The following is a 20,208-nucleotide window of genomic DNA, read 5'->3' as shown; positions in this document are numbered from 1 at the left end:
ATATATATATATATATATATATATATATATACATATACACATATATATATATATATATACACATATACAGTGTTCGACAAACCTATACATTTGCTCGCCCCGGGCGAGTGGATTTAACCCCCGGGCGAGTAAATATTGGCCCAAGCAGCACACGTTTGGTACTAGGTGGCGAGTAGATTTTTTTGTGTGGCGAGTAGATTTTTTTGTGTGGCGAGTAGATTTTTTGGTGATTTGTCAACCACTGTGTGTATATATATATATATATATATATATATATATGTGTATATATATTTATTAGTGTGTGTGTGTGTGTGTGTGTGTGTGTAGTTTTAAGCTATGGGAGGTACCAAACACTACATGAAGACAGGAGGAGGGGCCTGTCCTCCTCAAGCTAAGGATCGACTTAACAGTCAAGGTACCCACTGCCATATCTTTCCAGGAAAAGAAAACCGCAGTAAGTTGGATACATTTTCTCTTATCAGGGTCCAAATATTGTGGTTTCAAATATTCTCACCAGCCTTCCTGTTGGATAAATAAACGTACCACTATCAAATCAGCAGTACTACTAGTAATTTTAAAATACACAGAGATTTTGCATGGCTTTTTAAAGCTCATTTTATTTTTATTTCAAAATGCATAGCAAATATTTGTATTAAGTGTTTACTAATGTTTATTAGATTATTTGAACAACTACTATTAGAAAGTTGAGGCTTTTAGGATATATTACTGTTGTTAGTTTTACAATGTTTAAGACAATTGTAATTTCATCTTTTTAGGTATTTTGACAGAGATGTAAAATGTATCCGTGACTTCTTTGTGAGGCGCTACAATTATGAAAGTGAACTTTATCCTACCTTCAGTGATATTCAGTGAGTCATTCTCTTTTTAACTTATGCTATTTTATATACTTATGGGGGGAAAAAGTTATGCTCCTGTGAAATATTCAGTGACCTATTTAAATACTAGGAAATATATTCATATATAGCAGAAAATATTGTTATGCAAAATATTTGTATAAAATGTTTGAGACTAGTTAGAAACTGCTTTTTGTGAAAGTGGTTACGTCAGAAGCAATGCCATTTAATTCAGCTTGTTGGAGAGTATTACTCTTCAGTCAACCTGACATCCACAAAACATTGCTGTAGCATTCGGCAGAAATGTTTAAATGTAATTTATAAGCTGTCTGGTATATGTGATGAAATTGTAGTAGGAATGGACATGTTTTATGTATGGTTTGTGTGCATTTTTCTTAACTGATAGAGGGTCATCAGAAATAGAACAGAAATACAGCCTTTTTTTGCACACTGTCCATATTTCAAAAGTTGATCATATGTAAATTGTTTTTGTATACTTGGAGTCAAAGACAGCACTATAAAACTCAAACTCACATTGTACTGGCAAGATCAAGTAAATGTACAATCCTAGTGGGGGGTGGGGGGGGGGGTGTGTGTGTGTGTGTGTGTGTGTGTGTGTGTGTATATAATGCATTCAATGTTTAATCCATCTTGTCATGTAAATTGTTTGGTTGGTTGATGGCAGCACTACCTACTCTCATATTGATCAGTCTGTTGCTTATTCTTTTAAGGAGAGAATGCTCTCTTGATGTGGAAATTGCAGCCAGCGGCTACACGAAAGAAATGCAGGAAGATGATGAACTCCTGCACCCAACTGGCCCCAGTGATGAGGAAGAGGAAACTGAAATGGCATGTCAGCAAGCCGCAGAAGAAGTAGAAATTGAAACGGGGAGTCTCAGTAATTTAGTTAAAAGCACTTCTGAAGATAAACCATTAGAGGCCTCAGCTACTATATCATCTAAAGACTTAGCACACCGTTACGAAGAAGCTACTGAAGAGGAAAATGGCAAAAGGTTGCAAAGCTTAGACATGGCAGAATTCACTTGTGCATTGGTGGAACTTGAAGGGCAGTCTACTGAAAATAAATGCAAAGATATCACAGGTAGTTCTGTAATTGGACTTGGTATTGACAAAAAGATAGCTGCAAATGCAAGTTCAAGTGAAGATCGAGGAGGTCCAGGAGTTGATGATGACTCGGAGGAATATGAAGATGAATGTCCTGATCTGTTTGACCTGTCTGGAGCAAACAAAGAGTACAGACCGTTCAGGTTAGTCATGTTCGGAGTTTCATTCACAAGATTCTGTTTCAGTTTGCAGTTATACAGCTTTCCAGTAAATATAGCCCACTAAAAGGCAATCTAACAAAGGAAAATTTTATTACCCTACAAAACTGGTACTAGGGTTTACTTGTGGATTTTGATAGATAATAGATTTCTGTAGTACCCGTACTGTTCCCATATCTTAATGCTATAAATGACATTATTTTGTTTAAAATTAGGTAAATGTTGAAATTATCGTCAGTCACTTCAGTGGGCATTAAGCTTTAGGGTTGTGAAAATAAAAGTGGATTGTTTATTTTACCTAGTATTATTTTTATAGTTCTTTTTATCTTTTATTTAAATGGCACCGACATTCTGCAGTGCAATGTGAGGGTAAGAACAAAACATACAATACATACAACTTCAAATATGTCCCTGCTCGAAGAAGCTTGCAATCTAAAATATATAGCTTTGAAAAATACTGTATGTGGTACGAATAATAAACTGTGAATTTCGCTGTTCATTCATTTCTCTTTTGTAGAGAGTCAATGAGTTTATTGGAATCAGCAAGCAGACACATTTTATTTGTGGTGGTACTTTTGACACCAGCCGTACTAGAAAGACTGATGTCCATTAAGATACAGTATTAATCCTTCTAACTTTAGCTTCTCCTGAAACAGCAAAAAGTAACAGAAGCCAGAGGGATTGGCAATGAATCTTAACATGCTGCAGAAACTTCCAGTGTCGTACTACAGCATCTGATGCCGTTTATATGTGGCTATCTTCTAATAACTTATGTCAATAAGGATCTGTCAGTCATTTTATTCTAGATTCCTTTTGCATAGGTCCACTAGAACTAGAACGTACTTTATTTTTTACATTGCGAGTCTATATTGTAAAACGCTTTCAATATCTGTTGGGGATCTTTCTAAGCCAATGTTATGCATGCTATTTACATAATGGTTTTGAAGAAAAGAAAGCTGTTTGTAATCCTCATTACTACTGTACATAGAGATGCCCTTCATTTGAATTTGATATGTAGATTTTCCATGGACACTTTAACAAAAAAATTTATATGTGTGTTTGTATTAGAGATGAAGACAGCATGGCTCATGTCAATGAACACCGAGCTAGAACTACTAGTATTACATCCGTGGGTACTGTTGGTAGCTGTTCAACCATTCTACCTGTAAGTACTGACCAACACTTCTAATGCTTCCATTTTCTAACTATCTGTGTAATATAAGTATTCAGTTGTCACACTTACATCTATTAAATTACTGTACCTGCTTGGGCATGTTGCATGTTACTAGTTTAAATACCCTGCGCTTTCTATATGAGAAGTGATTTATTTGGGGTAAGACTAATGATTTACAGTAAGTGCAATTATTTATTTTTAATGAATGCAGCAAAGTTGTTTTGCAGTCAATTATCTCATCTTGAACCAAAATTGTCCTCTTTACATGTTCCAAACATCCAGCACTGTGGTAATAGCTTATTCTGTAGGGCAACTCCTGCTCTAAACTTCATGCTGCCATGTTGACTCCCGCCATCAATGGGGCACATCTCCAAACCAGCAGATACAGTAGCTCAAAAGAAAGGGCATAATGAGAAGCCGAGGTAAGTATACAGAGTATCTTTATAACAAAAATACGTAATCAAACACTTGCATATAAACAGTTGGCATAAATCTATATGGATCGTCTCCAGGGTGAACTGAGAAGTGTCCAGCCCTCTCCATCTCCACAGTATTGCGAGGGATACTCTACAGTCCTCACAGTGCTCTCATGACACTGTAACAAATAACCCAGACTGTAACATTTTGCCGTTGCGATGTGTTCACGTGCTGAGACCTAAATAACCTCTAAAGCCCTTTGTATGTTTGCTTAATGTCCCCTCTGAGGATACGTTATTTCACGAAACGCATAGAGGTCAGCTAGCTCATCATGATAACCCGTTGTAATGTGAACGTCTGTGTCTGTTGGCATCATTAGAACTGCCGACAGTATTTCTTGCACTACCATGGAGGTGGTGTGGGCTGAAAACTTTGTGCAGCCTGGAGATCATTCATATTGTTTTATGCCGGCAGTTTTATGTTTATATATCGTCGTTGTAGTGGTAAAAGGCATTAACTACCTTCTTTGACTACTGGGGAAAAGGCGATTAAATATTCTTTTTGACAGGAAAAATGCTGTATTTAAAATAAATTTAAAAAAGGAAGGTGTTTTGATATAAATTCTGAAGATTAGGTGCCTTTAATGAGTTTTTTTCAATATAAATATCAAGACATTCCAAGTCCAGGGGTGCATTTGTGCGTTTTTACCAAAAAGGCGTTTTACCTCTACACTGACTATATGAGTGTTTGAATACTTCTGTATGTTATAAATATACTTTGTATACTTCTGCATTGCATTGTATCCTTTCTTTTCAGCGTAAACAAAAATGGTTTGGGAATAACGTTTAATAGTATTGATGAGCTCTCTCCTATGGTCATAATGGAACACCCCATCTCTTAGCTTGTCTTAAATGTTCCACAAATTCTCCTCCACACCTAACCCTTTTTTTTCTTCTTCCTCCTAAACTTACCCCGCTCAGTATAGTGGGGAGATGGGGAGTGTCTACTCCCCTTAGGCCTTAGTGCTTTGTGGAACTTCCACTGCAGAGTTCTCATTGCACTGCTAAGAAGAGCCAGCAAAGCAATTCTGTCATTGGCATCAGGATGCTCGCTCCTACAGCAGCAAACCACTAAAAGAAAAGACACAGTCTTGCGATGAAATGCAGAAGTGTCATCTTTTCATGTTGTGTTTTGAAGTTTTCAAAACTAACAGCTCAATAGCTGTTTGCACAATCTCTTCTTTCCATGGTATTTGTTTAAGAGTAGTGGCATATACTTGTGTATACCCCAACATTATTTTACTGTGAGATTTCCATTCATAATACAATACAATTGAATAGCATTGTACTAATGTTGTACTAAAACAAAATCAGACAATTCCTCAGTCTTGTTCTAAATTAAACAATCTAGCAAATTGTGTTCAATGTTTCTGGCACTGTAGGAAAATCAGGAATGTTGGTATTATGTTTTGCTACACATTTATTGTATTGCAAATATAAACTTCCGTCTTCATTATGAAGCTTACATTATTTGGGAATGTTAAAGACTGGCTCCCAATATATCCCAATACACCGAATATTATTAAACACACGGAAAGTAATTCCCACCAATTGGCGACAAATTAGGCCTAGAACAATTATACAAACTAATCAAATACTTTTTACTCACTCACCGAAATAGAAAAGATTTAAAAACTGAAAATGCATCAGAAAGTGGACCCCCATATACTAGGGCCCTCCCTAAGCTGGTGCAAAGATGCTCTCTCTCTCTTTTTTCTGTAACACCCCATCAAATAGCTCGTCTTAGAGGTGTCTGGTATTGAAACCACTAAAACCAGTCGCCACACCACACCCTTTTTTATTTTTGTGTTTTTTAATTCATATAGATATTATGGTTTATAGTGTATTTTCTATGGTTTGTTTTGTGGTAAATTATGTCTAATTGTTGGCTCTTTTTTGTTACTGTGTACTCATTGGGATAATGTGTCTTCTGCCCTATCTGTGTTATACTTTTTTCCTTTAGATAATGTTTGATTTCAAGACTATTTTATCCTAAAGTATCGTCATTCTTTTCTTTTGTATTATGCTTAAAAATGTTTAATAAAATGTTTATTTAAGAAAAATAATTTTACACTGTGTGTGTGTGTGTACGCGCTAACCATCTTCATTATAAAGCAGCATGTTATTCCCATATGTACAGCAAATAAAAATATCACTTGTGAGCACATTCACGTCTCGGAATGGTCTGCAACCTGGCTTTACTCCATTATCTCTTAGCATGCAATGCTTCCACTAGAGCAAGGGATTCTGGGAAGTGACATGCAAATGAGCTCAGTGTCACCTTTTACTTCCTGCCCATTTTAACATGGACCCCTATAAGTTTATACGTGCCACACAACCCAGCTTTTCTGCATAGCTTGGGTTACAGAAGTGCATAGCCAGTCACCCTGCCGTACTCACAGGTGGCCTTTGCGACCTTTTGGGTCTCATCCGTGTGAGGCTGGTTATTCTGGCTTTGCAATGTGAGGTGGGAATAGGCTTCAACCGCACCGTATATGTGAAAGTGCTCATAAGTGATATTTTTACTTACTTTACGGTATTGGGTTTTTGTCACTTTGTTACCCACCATAACTAGTATAATGTGTGGTTGAAAGGTAAGAAGAGATAATGGTGAAAAATGGGCTTTCACACTTGTCTGAGATGTGCTCACAAGTGATATAACCATGTGCAAATTGAAAAATGGGGAACACTAAGAAGAACAGCCACAAGATGGAGCCTTATTCATTGAAACCAAGCAGCCGTCTGACATTAACAGTTAATGTGCTATGCAGCCGATTCCCATTGCTGAAGAACTTCTCATATCTATTCCAATGAATGAGACAAAAATATTCTCCAGGTCTGGGAATCTTTAACCTGTGTTAATTAAAGGCAGACCTGGTACAAACCTGGTACCAATACAGACCTGGTACAAACTTTGCACTACCTGTAAGAGAAAAAGTATACAGATGTAGCTTGTTACTGCCACCTGCTGGCGCGTTGCAGCTACCCTGCCCCCTTTTTCAAGTACTGCCAATTCTGCTGAAGGTGGGATTCTCCCGATGGCACGTTCTGCATGTTCCTGTTACAACGCGCCAGTGGGAATAATAATGTTGCCATATCTGCAGGACAGGTTTTCCTTAACAACTTGTAAAGTGGCATGCATTTCTTTGTAAATACTGTTATCAATGCATTATATATGCATTATATATTACCATTTAATTTTACCAACCAAAAGGTATAAAGGATATTTTAGGATACTTTCTTAGAAATCCGGTTATCGGTCATTAAACAACGAACCCATTCATATTTAAATGTAAACATATTCTCATCATAAAAAATAAATGTTCCTTTCATTTAACCATTTGTCCTTCAGCTCCTTAATTCCACAATGCCTCCTTTCTAAAGGCTGTAGTTGCAATCTGGAGATATCATTGGCTGAGAATTTGCCTCCCAGGGAAATTAAAATGACTACCGAGTCTCCACAACAGTGGTGACCGTCATTAAAATAACAAACCGGTTAAATCGAAAGTATTTGAACAAATAAAAAGCCAGAAATAGATGAGCACGATATAAACGTAACAGTTTTACTATGTTACAGCGTCATTTTGCTTTTGGGTGATATTGCTACTTTACAGTTTGCAAAATTAAGATTAGCAAAAATCTATTTGCTAAAACCTAAGTATCGCATATTGCACCGTTTAAGTTAGATGTAGTTGTTCTTTATATTGCCTTTTATGCAGGGTTACGTGGTATGAAAAAGTGTGTGTGTGTGTGTGTGTACACGCACGCACAGGTTAAGAAATCAGTATTTTCCCATACAACCTCCATTTCAATTTTAAAAGGATCCAGGCAAGAGGAGACTGTACTAATGAGTCTGTTTTGCTGCTCCTAAGATTTCTTTCTTTTCTTTTTTTTTTTTTCCATCTCTAAGGAGTTGGTCAAACAGAAAGTGAAGCGTCAGTTAACGAAGCAGCAAAAAGCTTCCATCAGAAGACGACTGCAAAAGGGAGAAGCGAACGTGTACACCAAAGAGCGCCGAGAAAACATGTTCAACATTAAATGCAGCGTGGATTCTGCAGGCTTCTGGGGATAGCAATAGACGGGCGTTTTAACGGTCACGTCCTGAACTCTCGGGATGCAATATAAAGAAAATGAACTTAATCTTCATTTGTCACATTTTAAATATTGGTATTTTTGTAAACCCCATCAAGTAATAAAAATTTCTTACAGTGGATCGTTCATTTTGTTTTATGGTTTACGGTTCCTTAAATCACCCACAGCATGTTTCCCTTTAACGTTCAATAATAAAGTGAAATGCTTCCTTGAAGGTGAAACAATAATGTATTTGACGTGCTGTAATGAAGCACTGGGAATGATTTATTACTACTTTAGCAGGGAACCCTTTTTGTTTTCTACATCACTGTACAAATTCAATGTTTTCATCTTTAATTTTCCGATCTCATGCAATTCTGTACATTTCTGGAAACGTCCATTGAATCCCTCTCCTTATCTTTAACGTCTGGCAGAATGGGACGTTTGGCCGCGGCTGTTTCCAGTTGCCTGTGGCCAAACATCCTAGACCGCTCTCTGGGACCTCTTCAAATGCGTATAAAGTGCAGTCAGTACAAATAGAAACAGTGATTAGGGCGCTAATGTATAGTGCCCTTAATATACAGTGAATGTGTGTGGCATACACTGTGATCATTAAGCAATGGGGGTATATTAGTCGCAAGCAACCAGTTCTGCAGCCGGAGAGAAATAGAGGGTCCCAAACCCCCTTTCATACAATGGGAAACGAAGAATCTCTGACGCATGGACTGATGGTTGTGACCAAGATAACAGAAATATTATTGAGACCGAGGTCATCAGACGGAACATTGAAATGAAAAAAAGAACAATGTTTTAGAGTACCCCTGAGTAAGCCTGCACAGGTAACACGCGTAGGGTGAGAGTCCTGAACCTCTACAGGACCTGTAGCATCTTTCTCCCCATTCAAGAAGTTGAGGCTGCATCTGATTACCGGCTGGACGCCTTCTGATGAGCTGCGGGAGCAGAGGAGACCCGTTACGGCTAAGCTGAATAAGCCACGTGTGGATGCCATCAGACGAGCTGCGAATGCGGAGGAGACCTGCAGCAACTGTGCTGAACCGGCCACGGAAGAGAGCAGCAGACCGGGAAACTGTGACATACTGCTGGAGGGAGCCATGGTAAACAGCATCCGCAGGCTGGATCCGGCTCCGTGGTTCGCAGCGCTGCAGTCCTTACTATCAGAGTCACCGTAAAACCTGTGTTTTGCTGAGAGGGCACTGCTCATGCAGAGAAGCAAAACACCTACACTGACTCAAACAAAATTCACCCTGAGGGCGTCACCTATGTACTATATTTCGGTGATAATACCCTTGAGAATTATATGAATCCTACACAATTGCCGAGTAAGGTTTTTACCTGAAAGGAATACCCATAGCGATTGTAAATACTCTACTGAAGGTTAACCTTACTGATAAAACATTCAAATGACATGGTCTCTCTTAAACAAAAGTACATTACCTCATAAGAAATTTGGAATGTAATATATTTAACATAAAGAAGCAGTTCAAACTATCCTACATGGTTTTTTTTTTTAATCAGTTCTGTACGATGAGAAAATACTTGTAGCATTTAAAAAATGTGTAATATATATATATATATATATATATATATATATATATATATATATATATATGTGTGTTTTTAAAGACATTTCTAATGTAGGAAGCATTTCCAAAGTGACAGCCCCTTCCCCTACTTATAGGCTCTGGCTCTTGAGCCCCGCCCTCTAGCAGTGCACCAATTGTAACTGCCCAGTCAATCATATTCCAGGACTACATTGCCCAGAATGCTGTGCAAGAACTGAATTAAATAACCCGGAGCAAGCAATCTATTACAGGAGAACGGATCGATCTGCAGCTTAGCTAATCACTTGTCAGTGTGCAGATTGTATTGATGCACATATTGAATGGGATTTTTATTTTTTAACGGCAGCTTGAACTGCAACTTTAACTCTCTAAGAGACCCACATCTAGAATCAGGATTGAAATTGTGGATACCGGACAGGATATTATAAATCAATATAATCTGTTTTTCAATTTCAAACCCTTTTTTTTTTTTCTGGAGGAATACGGATATTCAAGTATCACAGAATTTTTAGAAGTTTGTCGACCAGATATATGGTTTAGCTGTACTAAAGTTCAGGTGTTTCATGTGTATTTTATATTATCATTTTAAATAAATTGGTCTTTTTTTTTTCATTTAAATGTTCTGTCATTGATGACCTCGGTCTCAATTATATTTCTGTTATCTTGGTCACAACCATCAGTCCATGCGCCAGAGATTCCTCTTGTTTTCTAGTCAGTACAAAGGCTAGATAAATAAGAAATGACAGTGGCATATTTAAGATGTTAATTCTGTATGATAAATGCCTTTTTTTTTTTTTTCAATCTTATTTTAAATGGTTTCTTGAATCTATTTGAAAATATGATCGGAAGAAACTTGGGGCGTGTTGTCTTTGTATGTTGTCGTTTTTGTTTGAAAGGGGAGAATAGATCTTTTTCACCACACAAAATGCTACTGCTTGGTGCTTTGATTTTCCAAGAATGGAAGAAACATATAAAGCAGCAAGTCTGACATTTTGACCCCCCCCCCTCTTTTATCTTTACAGAAAGGCAACAGAGGGTGTGTTCCCCCAGAGCTAAACTGTGTTATTTGCAGCTCTGAAGACAAATTGGTTTACGAGATGCTGTTATTTAACCCTGTTATAATTTAACCCTGACGCTACCAATACATTGTAAAATAATATCTGGCACCAAAGGGATTAATAAACACCTTACAAGTAAAACTAAAAGCGCATAGCATTCATATGTGCAAATAAGCCTTCAGTAGCACAAGTGAGCAGCTACAATAGTCCTGAATTAACCATGACTAACTGGCCACTTCGGCTACTAAAGGATTAATATATTTTCCAATGTTGATATATCTTTTTAGAATCAATTCCAGGTTGACCTATGTATATAGCGGTGTTCAGATGGGTAAAGCAATACTCGGCACTCCAGATGTCTTCTTATAAAGGTGAAAATTTAAGGCAGCACCAACGTTTTGGTCCTTCCCTGGATCTTTGTCAAGATCCAAGACAGGTCCAGGGAAGGAATGTTGGTCCTCCATTCAATTTTCACCTTCACAGTCTTTAGCACCCGGGGCAGATTACTAGCACAGCAATGTGAGTGCTTCTTCGACCTATGTATATAGTGGCCATTGCATACATAAGCCTATTTTGCCTAACGCCTCCCTGGGCTGTGATTAAAAAAAAGTAGTGCTGTTTTTTTTAGCGTTCATCCAATATCACCAAGTATCATAGTTAAGAGAACGTAAATAAGTAATTTGACATTACTCATTTGCATAATGCTGCAGTAAAGATCTGCTTATCGCTGCTTTACTGCTGCTATCCTGAATCTGGGTCTGAGGGAGTTCCAGAGACTGCTTGAGTCTCTTATTAAATTAAATATATATATTTATTTTATTACTTTTTGCCCAGTCATTCAAAGAGGGAAACATCTGAGGGCACGTTGTTGATGCTTGCCAACAGATTTAGACGTAACCGTATAATTAATTTTGACCCGATAAGTGATGATATTAAAGATGGATAACTCTAAAAGTGACCAATTGTATATTATTTCAGCTGCAAGGTGAATGGCGGGTAGTTGTGAGTGGTTATGTTTCAGTGCAGAAACAATATAACCAACCATAATGAAATGCGGGGAAAAATACAATAATGGCCATTGAGGCTGAAAAAGAGATCTCAATGAAAAATGAGTTGGCACTGGAAGCAGGAAATGCTCACGGTGAAACATGTTCTTTGATGGTTCAGTGAAACAATATCAATAGGAATTTGACAAATTAAATCTGAATAGTTTTTCACTGTTTACTTTGAGATCTGGAAACTGTGCCCAGGACATGGCCAATGCACATTCACTCCCCAGCACTGATTTTGGCTTTGGGCACAAATACATTTCCTGCATCATACACTAAAGCAATTCATTTCTATCCATCCATTGTCCTCTCCCACTACAAACACGTTACTGTATTACCTATGGAGCAGAGTGTATGGTTTCACTGACCATTCGTATAAGTCTTTTCAAGAACTTCCCTCAAAACAAATAATTTATTCACGGTCAGTGATCTATTAACACTTTTCTTCAGCTGTTAGCATGATATCATGGTAGCAAGGTAATTCAGTTTTCTCTTTTAACCCAAACTTGATCCTTTTTTTTATAGCATTGGAATTATTTTATGATTACCTAATACCCTACATAATTTAGTATTACTTAATAACCTACATCATATCTTCTTCTTTGAAGCAATCTTTTCATCTATAAAGGGCCCTTTTATATGTACTGATGCAGCGGGCGTTATTCGAACACATCACGGCGCCGATTTTGAGTTCTCTGCTGTTCCCCACGCAGCATGAACGCGGCCAATCGCCCCAGGCACCCGCACTTATCGTGGATGTTTTGCTTGAATTTCATGGATTCTGTTTCTCCGTTTGCAATAAAATGGATGAATTGTAATGTGTACAGTACTGTGCTACGGTGTCAATTACATGTTATTAAAAGCCAGAACACTAAAACTCGTTTTTCTGCACTCGCCGCCCTCGCATCTTAGTGCGGGGAGGCTGGAATTCATCCCGCGGTTTCAAATCGGGATTCCGATGTGCGTGAAGTGTTCGAATAACGGCCGCTGCATCAGTAAGTAGGTGCTTTTCACAGTATAATGCAGTGTGCCAATGTTACAGAAATAGTTGAAAATGCATAACTAGACAACAAAGAAACAAAGTTCAACTGATCAGTGCTTCCAAATCTCGGCTACAAAATGGCAGTCTATTAACTGATGAAAAGTAAACTTGCTTGAAGGAAGGACTATCTAGGCATCATGGAGTCTTGTTTGTATGCAACAAATATACTCAGAGTAAAGGGAAGGTACCTATATAATGTCCATTGGTTGATAGTACAGAAAGTGACTGTTAGGAAGAGAACCAGAGAGTACTGTACACTACTTGGAGAGAGGGGGGGGAGACAGTGTATATATGTGTGTGTGTGTGTGTGTGTGTGTGTGTGTATATATATACACACACGAGGTGTCATGTTCAAGGGTGTATATATATATATATATATGTGTGTGGACCATATTTACCAGGCCAAAGTCCAGCAAAAAAAGACAGCACACTGTGTAGTATAATCCAAACGTCTTGTATTAGAACAAAGAATACACTGCAGCCAACGTTTCGGTCCCACAGGGAGACCTTCCTCAGGGCCGGGCAAAAGTCAAATGACAGTGAGCATCCATATATACCCCAACCCACAGTGCACCAGACAAACATGAACCAATCACCAACCCCATAGTTACCTGTAGCTTGCACATCAGCTGTCCGAAATGCACATTCAGCCAATCAGTGAAACGAGGCAATCATCCCCCGCTCGCAAGTGAAGGGAATTCAATTAGTGTCACTTAGACTCATTGCTGGATTTGTTGACATAAGTTACAATCACTTAGAATCATTGCTGGGTTTGTTGATATCAGCTACCTGCGCCTGGCTAAGCCAAGCGTCACCCGTTGGGTATGCGCAGCGGAGTACCAAGCTGCGCCGAGGAGCCAGTGGAGTAACCTGGCTGCGCATGTGTCTATGCACAGACTCAGTCGGTAAATCTCCCAGGCAACCGCAGACGGCAGCCTGCAGACCGCGTATGCACAGCGCACTAGCGCTGACAGGAGCGACACCGCGCACCCGGCAGGACCAAATGAATAACATACTAGGATGGAAATAAAACATACAGAACACCTACAAGCTCAAATTGAACCCCCAAAATACCCACAACATATATATAAGCATATAAGTTTCACAGAGGAGTGCTACTGAGCATGGCAATATGTATTTAAAACCAGAGACATAACATAAAACACAGACAAAGCTCAGTGCACATCCAGACAAACTTATATACGGTACAGTGCCTAAATATACATGTATAAATAGCTAATAAATAAAATGGTCTTTTAGTTTAACATTTTGGCCAAATTGTTGTAAGCCCTTGAGCCAAACTTCACGGCAGACCACGTTTCAAGGGTCCCTACACTAATATAAATTCTTAATAACCTGTGCATTGCCAGGAAGAATGATTTATAATAAATCTGTCAATATAAGTTGCAAAAGTTCTAAGTCTGATTGAAGCTTTTATTAACCTGTACATTACCAGGAAAAGCACTCTGTAATAGATTTGTCACAATCACACTGCATGCAGGCAAGTTCCCCTGATAGTGGGAGATGCCATGGAGTGAGCTTTTAACCATTTAAATGTGGGAGGGAGTGAGCTTCAATTGGATAGGAGGTTGCCACCCTCCAAAACAGCCAAGACTAGCTGCACAAGAATTATAAAACATACAGAACACCTACAAGCTCAAATTGAACCCCCAAAATACCCACAACAATGTTAAACTAAAAGACCATTTTATTTATTAGCTATTTATACATGTATATTTAGGCACTGTACCGTATATAAGTTTTTCTGGATGTGCACTGAGCTTTGTCTGTGTTTTATGTTATGTCTCTGGTTTTAAATAGGATGGAAATAGACTGGCCTAAAGGTTGTGCATAAGGACACTGTTGATCTGCAATAAGGCAAAGGGCAGACACACATAAACAAAGGGAAGTGAGGGTGTGCAAGGGAAGTGAAGGAACCATGGATAAAAAGTGACAATCACATAACAAGTCAAATAAAGCAGACAGGGAAACATAAATTTACGCAAGGCAAAATATGTTATAGAAAACAGCCCAACTCCAACTCCTCATTCAGTCCGCCAGGTGCCATAGTTCTCAGTTCGTAAATATATATGTGTATATATGTAGCCAAGTTCCCCCTTCTGTTGCTGACCCCCCCACCCCCCCCCCCGTCTTGTACTCACCGCCACCGCCCGCGAGGAGGTGAGGGGGCATGTGCGCGAGCAGCGCGCTATCTTAGGGAGGCAGCCAGTTGATGGGGACGCGTGCGGGCCGTTGCTAAGGCCGCGGTCGCGTTGCGAGGGTCCCGGCGGCTCGCGGTGAAGGACGCCGCCATTGCGGGTTGCGTTGCACATGCGCAGGAGGCAGAAGTGCTGGGAGGCCCACAGACAGGTCGCACATGCGCAGACAGGAGCGCGCGAACCCTAGCCTACCAGGGAAGGCTCTTGGAAGGGACTACAAGTCCCATGAGCCTCCGCAGCGCCCCGCGTGATGCCAGGGAGCCAATAGGGCTGGAGTATCTCCCTGCACAGAGAGGAAAAGATACATTTCGCGCGCTGTAGAACGGCAGTTGGAGCTGGGAGCAGGAAGGGGAAGGAAGGGTGTAGTGAGCAAGTGGCTCCTACACCAGGTAAGGTCCCCCAGGTCCCAGGTAGGCCCCAACTCCCCACCAGGTTAGTGGGTAATTAATAAGGGACGGCCCCAAGTTAGGGACCCTGACCTTAGGTTCGTGGTGGGCATTCTTGTCAGGTCACAGCGGTCAGTGCTGTGAGGGCTGACAAGAGAGCATCGTGCAAGGTGGCAGTGCGTTGCTGCAGGGGTTGGAAGTGTGAGGTAGGAGTTAGTCCGAGGGGACCCGGGTGGTGACGGGAAGAGGTAGTGCGGGTGCAGGGGGTCAGGGACCCACTTGTATAGGATAGGCTACCCCGTTGCCCATAGGAGTTTTCCCCTGAATACATTCAAGGTTGCTGTGCTGTAGGGGCGGCTTATAGTAGCAGTGACCATCACGTTAGTTCACAGAGTCAGTTAGGGACTCAGCAGATGCTGCGCATCCGTTCAGAAGGTTGGGCGCAGACTTCCGCTGCCGCTGCAGAGGCTTTCCGCGTGGGATCGTCCCTGATGGAGGTTCTGGTGTTCTCCTGTCATCGGATCCTTTGTGAAGCCCGTTGCAGGCCCGAGCACTGGAGTGCTCGGCAGGTAAATCTTATCTACAAGTGCACCAATGATCCTATTAGTTTCATTAGTGATTGCGCAGTCACACATATCCTCTCTCTGTAAGAGTGCGGGACATTGTGTGGGGATTATTGGACACGGGGTGGGATCACCCGGTGTAGGGGGGAGCGTCCTGCGAGACGCAATAGTCAGTGTCTTCTCTAGAGAGGGACACCCGTTATTCTGTTGATGCTATATGGTTCCTATGTTCACCAGTAAAGGTGTTGGTTATTATACATACGGTGTGCTGATTATTTGCATGTGTCCTGCGAGGAACTATTCCCGCTCTGCTGGGAACCATCGCAGGTGGAGGCGCTGCACCGAGTACAGGGTTACTCGTAATACACATACCCCATGTTCCCCGTGGCGGAAGCTCAGCCCTCCTGAGAGCCTAACAGGTAAAGCACCACACCTGGTAACTGTAGTTTCTCCGCACTCACACTATATCTGCGATTGGGTGGGGGAATACCCGTTATACATATATATATTATATATATATGTGTATATATGTGTGTGTAATATGATATTACCTGCAGGCTGAAAGGTAGACTGCAGGTAATATAATTTTCCCTCTCCTGCTCTTCCGTCTCTACCCCTCTCCCTTCGGATGTGAGAGTGGAGTGTGTAGAGGAAGTATAGTGTTCTGAGTTAGTGGCAATACACTGCTACTCTCAACTGTGGAGTCTCAAGGCATTTATTAGGAGAGAGTTATCTTAACAGAGGGTTAACACTGCAAGGCATACTCAGCCTACAAGATTCTATCCTTCTGTTGTCTTCTCCCCCCCCCCTCCCTCTGCTGTTGTGGATGTGTGTGTGGGGGGGGTATGAGGAAGAGTTATAGTGCTGTCAGCTAGTAGCAGCTTTTTGCTTTTCTACACTATGCATGTATGAGGCTGCCACTATATAGTTTGGGATTAGCATATACATTTAGTATCCCTTTTGAGCCCTGTTGTAGCTTTGTTACAATCTGTTACACTCCTTCCACTATGCCTGTTCAATAGCTTACACTATAGCTATATGATACACACAGATAGGCACAGGAGGAATGATCTAAGACTAATCTGATCAGGCTGTGTTACAATTTTTATCTATTTATTTATAAAAATGTTTTACCAGGAAGTAATACATTGAGAGATACCTCTCGTTTTCAAGTATGTCCTGGGCACAGAGTTATAAAAAATACATGGTTACGATAAAAGAACAGGGTTATACAGGGAATTGACAGACATTTCATGGACAGATAAAGTTGGAAAATTGGGTACAGGGGATAAAGGGCTTATGTGTTTCAGATAGAAATAGAGCAGCTTTAACATCACTTTAACATCAACTAACATCAGCGAATGGCAGCAAATGGATCTATACAGATGTCACGTAGGAGGTAATTCAGTTATCTAGGCAGTATACATTGTATATAAACACACACACAAACAGGATTTATTTATGTTTATTTAGTTGAGTTTATTTAGCACTAATTCTCTCATTATTGTGAGAGTCTTGGGTTCAATATTTCACACTACATAGTGTACACCTAGCACTTCTTTTGAAGCACCAGCACATATGCCTGGATACAGTAATTATCATATGCAGACATCTGCCATGGCTGTACGCATCTGTTAGGTTAGGTTCACAGTTTCGTATTAGCAGGGACAAAATTATTATACATTGGCCTGCAGTTCTACAATAAGCACTGTTGCGAGTTTTAGTTTTAATCTACTTTTTTGTTTTCCTTTTGTTCAATAATAAATAAAATATTATTTCAAATCAGTGGAGGTGGTACACACCACCTCTTTCCTGTATGTATAATTTACACATATAAGGTGGAGTGCATATCCAAAGAGGGACTCTGTTTTCTCATAGTTTCCTAAGTACTATTATCCCTGAGTGCACCCCCAGTATTCAGCTGATGCAAAATCCAATCCCCTGTATATACCATATGTTTGAAGTAAGAGGCAGACAAGGCATGGTACTGGATGCAGTGAGATCCAGAGTCACAAAACAGAGGTTATGCTTGGCAATGAAGGAGAGCTCAGACAGGGTATACATAGGACCTCCCTCCAATGGGAGGCAACCAGGAAGTGGAGGAGCCCTCACTGATAGGCTGCTGGATTGTGCAGGTGTGTCCTATTGTGCAGCCAATTAGGAGTGGGGGTGGGACCTCTAGAGAGCGTGCACACCCCGTATAACCCGCACATCACGCTGGCGACCCGGTCGCACGCCACGCATGCGCACCACGGCACCCACGGCAGTGCAGGAGTGGAGACCGGAGGCGGGACCCAAGGCGAGAAGGGAGGGACGTGTGTTACCGCTGTGCCGCGTACCTTCTTCGTCAGAGCGGGGGCAGAGACCACAGGACACCGGGGAGAATGCGTACCGCGCGTCATTGCCGCTGGGGGAGAACATACCCTGGACACGGGAACCGCGGAGACAGACGGAGCCCGTGCACTGCCCGCGCACCGCGCATGCGAACCACCACTGAGATGCCATCTTTGAGTGCCTCTAGATCCTAACGGACAGGTGAGGGTTAAGGGGACAAAACCGCCGGAATGGTGAATCCTCACAGCACTGAAGCTTGTGTAACACGATAATATGATCAACAGTATCAAAAGCCTTTGCAAAATCTAGGAATATTTAAGGAGTAAGTTTTCCCAGTTCCATTCCCCATCTAATTGCACACTTTTAAGAGCTAAGTGTTTTGGATGAAAGCCAGATTGGAGTTGGCTAAGAAAATTTGTCTTGGTATTGTAATCACTTAATTGGGAGTGAACACATTTTCTCATGACTTTGGATAGTATTGGGAGAAGAGAGATTGGCCTGTAGTTGTAGACAGAGTTTTTGTCCTCAGTTTTGAAGATTTTGACAACTCCAGCAGTTTTCCAAGTCTTTGATACCTGGCCTGTAAACAGAATAGAGTTGTTTAGGGAGGCAAGTGGTATGGCAATGGTTGAGTCATAGGAACATTGATATCAGTAGGTCAGTTCCATATTGCTTGTTTAGTTTTAATGTGAGGAGCGCTTGTGCAATCTCCTCTTTAGCCGTCCTAGCTCTTTCCCACCTCCCTGGCAGAGGCAGAGGTATAGTCACTCTACTCCTCCCCGGAGGGCAGAGCACATGGGTAGGCCCCAATCTCAGGCTCCCAGTTGTGACCTGCCTTCCTCATGGGGAAGGAACAACAACCACAACTTTAGGGCGGTAATGCCCTTAAGTACAGCCAGGGGGCGGGCATCCCGTTGGCCCAGCCACAACAGGATATGCCATCCCCTGCCGTCACTCAAGTGCAGTACCAAAGGATAAAGGGGGAAACCCCATAATAACTACTGGCAGACCTGTGAATACCAGGGTTTAATGCCAGCCAATAGGGTAGATTTAGTAATCAGGGGGTACCCCGTTACATTTACATCATTTTTTTTTCTAAATTTCACCCCAAGTATGCACCAATTTTCCCCATTTCATATTCTATTTCATAAAAAATTCTGGGTGGATGCTCCATCCCCAGACCCCTTCCTTGAACTTTTTACAAAACAGAATATGAAATGGTGCAAATTGGTGCATACGTGGAGTGAAATTTAGAAAAAATGACATTAACATTCAGATCTTATACTATATTAGTGAAAGCACTGTATGCCTGCCTGCCTGCCTGCCTGGATGTCCGGTGTCCCTAGGGGAAATCTCATTGGTCCCTTGGCCCGCCCCCGCACACCTCTCATTGGCCTGAGGCGGAGTGACGGGCCAACAGACACACAGGGACACACACACACACAGGGAACACAGGGACACACACACACAGGGGACACACACACACACACACAGACACACACACACACACACAGGGACACACACACACACAGGGACACACACACACACACACAGGGACACACACACACAGTGACAGACACACACACAGTGACACACACACACACACACTGTTACATACATTAGCGGGGCTCACAGTGTTAGCAGCACCCGCGCGCACCTCCTCCTCTCCCCGTGTCTCCCGCGCTTTCACCCCGACCCCCCCCCTCCCCCGGTGCCGCTACAGTCAGCGGGACACACACACTATTATTACCCCTTCAGCGCCCCCCCCCACCCAGTGTCAGCGGCCGTGCGAGACCCCCCCTCTATATCTCCCACCTCTCCCCCCCCCCACACATATACATGCCCCCCCCCTCCCCGGCGCTACAACTCACCCCTCCCCGGCGGGGGAACAGCCAGTGGCCAGGCAGGCTGCCTCGCGGCGCCGAGTGCCCAAGATGGCGGCGCCCGGGACACAGCGGGGGAGCGGCCACAACACGCTGCCTCCCGCCTCAGATCCACGTGGGACCTGCCGGATGGGTGAGTGAGCGGCCTTCACCTCCCCTCCACCCCCCCTTCACCTCCCCTCCACCCCCCCCCCCCTCCCCTCCAGTGTCAGTGTCTCCCCGATACCCCCCCC

At 41.8% G+C, this 20,208-nt stretch overlaps 1 protein-coding gene across 2 annotated transcripts in view; it reads left to right on the top strand.

Moving 5' to 3' along the window:
- The window catches only part of RIOK2 (RIO kinase 2), a 29,170-nt gene extending 21,172 nt beyond the window's left edge, over window positions 1-7,998 (top strand). For both annotated transcript variants that reach the window (XM_075593452.1, XM_075593454.1), the window contains exons 7-10: window positions 777-869; window positions 1,586-2,122; window positions 3,206-3,302; window positions 7,698-7,998. In XM_075593452.1, coding sequence (XP_075449567.1) covers window positions 777-869; window positions 1,586-2,122; window positions 3,206-3,302; window positions 7,698-7,859 — 889 coding nt within the window. In that variant the 3' untranslated portion in view covers window positions 7,860-7,998. The remainder of the gene's footprint in view (window positions 1-776; window positions 870-1,585; window positions 2,123-3,205; window positions 3,303-7,697) is intronic.
- Window positions 7,999-20,208: the final 12,210 nt, after the last annotated feature.

This window comes from Ascaphus truei, chromosome 1 (genome assembly GCF_040206685.1).
Source record: "Ascaphus truei isolate aAscTru1 chromosome 1, aAscTru1.hap1, whole genome shotgun sequence".
Taxonomy (NCBI): domain Eukaryota; kingdom Metazoa; phylum Chordata; class Amphibia; order Anura; family Ascaphidae; genus Ascaphus; species Ascaphus truei.
The sequence above is the reverse complement of the archived record's forward strand: the minus strand, read 5'-3'. Positions and strand labels throughout refer to the sequence as shown.